Source organism: Musa acuminata, chromosome BXJ2-5 (assembly GCF_036884655.1).
Source record: "Musa acuminata AAA Group cultivar baxijiao chromosome BXJ2-5, Cavendish_Baxijiao_AAA, whole genome shotgun sequence".
Lineage (NCBI taxonomy): Eukaryota > Viridiplantae > Streptophyta > Magnoliopsida > Zingiberales > Musaceae > Musa > Musa acuminata.
The window spans coordinates 1920374-1921751 of NC_088342.1; the positions used below are offsets into that span (position 1 = coordinate 1920374).

General features: G+C 50.1%; 1 protein-coding gene across 1 annotated transcript; it reads left to right on the top strand.

Annotated features, from left to right (window-relative positions):
• The first annotated feature begins 81 nt into the window (after nt 1-81).
• On the top strand, nt 82-1209 carry LOC135612079 (non-specific lipid transfer protein GPI-anchored 20-like). Its single transcript, XM_065107852.1, has 4 exons — nt 82-491; nt 618-644; nt 740-778; nt 878-1209. The coding sequence occupies exons 1-4, from the start codon at nt 167-169 to the stop codon at nt 1087-1089; spliced, it is 603 nt and encodes a 200-aa protein (XP_064963924.1). The 5' UTR covers nt 82-166; the 3' UTR covers nt 1090-1209.
• Nucleotides 1210-1378: the final 169 nt, after the last annotated feature.

The following is a 1378-nucleotide window of genomic DNA, read 5'->3' on the forward strand; positions in this document are numbered from 1 at the left end:
TGTTAGCTGAGGTTGGCAAACACTATCGCCCACCTTCGAATCTAACCGCATCACAGAAACTATAAGAAAGCCGTGGTTTCTATCTTCCTTCCTCCACACCGTCAGTTCTCAAGGCTCTCACGCACACTCTGCTTCGACTGCTGAGAAGAATAAGAGGAAGAAGAGCATGGAGAAGGCCAAGCGCTTCGTCTTGTTGCTGGCGGCGGTTATGGCGGTGCGGGTGGTTTCGGGCCAGATCACGACGGCGTGCACGGCGGCGCTGATCACCAGCTTCACCCCGTGCCTCAACTACATAACGGGCAGCACCAACGGCGGCGGGTCGCCGACGGAGGACTGTTGCAAGGCGCTGGGCGCCGTGGTCAGCAGCAGCAAAGACTGCGCCTGCCTCATACTCACCGGGAACGTGCCCTTCAGCCTCCCCATCAACCGGACGCTGTCCATCTCGCTACCCAGGATGTGCGATTCCATGTCGGTGCCCCTCGAATGCACGGGTACGTAGTCTTTGTTCTTCTCGAGGCACCACTGGCACTTGGGCTGCCGGAAGACGCAAGCAAACAAGTGTTTTGCATTCTTCATGTGCTCTATTAACGGCTGACGACGATCTATGCTGTCTGCAGGCACATCTGCGACACTTCCAACTCCAGGTTGAGTTGCCATTTGTGTCAAGATTACTTCCTGCTACTATTTATTTATGTAAGAGTCTATTTTAATGTGTTTGCTAACGAACGTTGTTTGACAGGTTCTCCTGTTGCTAACGGGCCTTCGCTTCCACCGCTACGTGAGACTCTCTCTCTCTCTCTCTACATTCGCATTTGGTTCTTTTCTTTATATTCATTCTTCAAATCCCTCCAAACCTAGAAACTTATTTATAATGCAGCTCCATTTTTACCGGCACCACCACCGCCGCCACCACAAGTAGCTCCTCCACCAGCAGCTTCACCAGTCTCCACCGGCGCTCCGGCAGACCAAGGGTTAAACGAGGGCCAACGTCCACTGCTGCTGCCGAGTTCAGCTATCAAGCTTACTCATCGTGCCTTTTCGATAGCTGTATTCACTCTACCTCTGCTTGGAACCATGTTGCTCGAGTAGGCCCCTTTGTTTTTGTTTTGTTTCGCTGCAGACGGTGGAAATTTGATGTTCTTTGATACATGAATTCTTCTATGTAATCGTTGCAAGAGTTCAAAATGCGACCATATTATTTGTTGTTCATTCCATCGGGTGGATTTTGTGTTGCTTGGTGGATCAACCAACTCCGATATTGAGACTTGATGATACCTGTCCAGAATTTATACATGACCAAACATGTCGCTTTCTATCCATCACTGAAACTATAGTTTTCAGTGATGGATAGTCGGTGATCGACAAAAACAAGACGACG

Excerpts from the sequence above, each read along its gene's own strand:
- LOC135612079 (XM_065107852.1), top strand. The coding sequence starts at position 167 with ATGGAGAAGGCCAAGCGCTTCGTCTTGTTGCTGGCGGCGGTTATGGCG. Across the intron at positions 492-617 it reads GGTGCCCCTCGAATGCACGG|GCACATCTGCGACACTTCCA; the intron begins GTACGTAGTCTT and ends TGCTGTCTGCAG. Across the intron at positions 645-739 it reads TGCGACACTTCCAACTCCAG|GTTCTCCTGTTGCTAACGGG; the intron begins GTTGAGTTGCCA and ends GTTGTTTGACAG.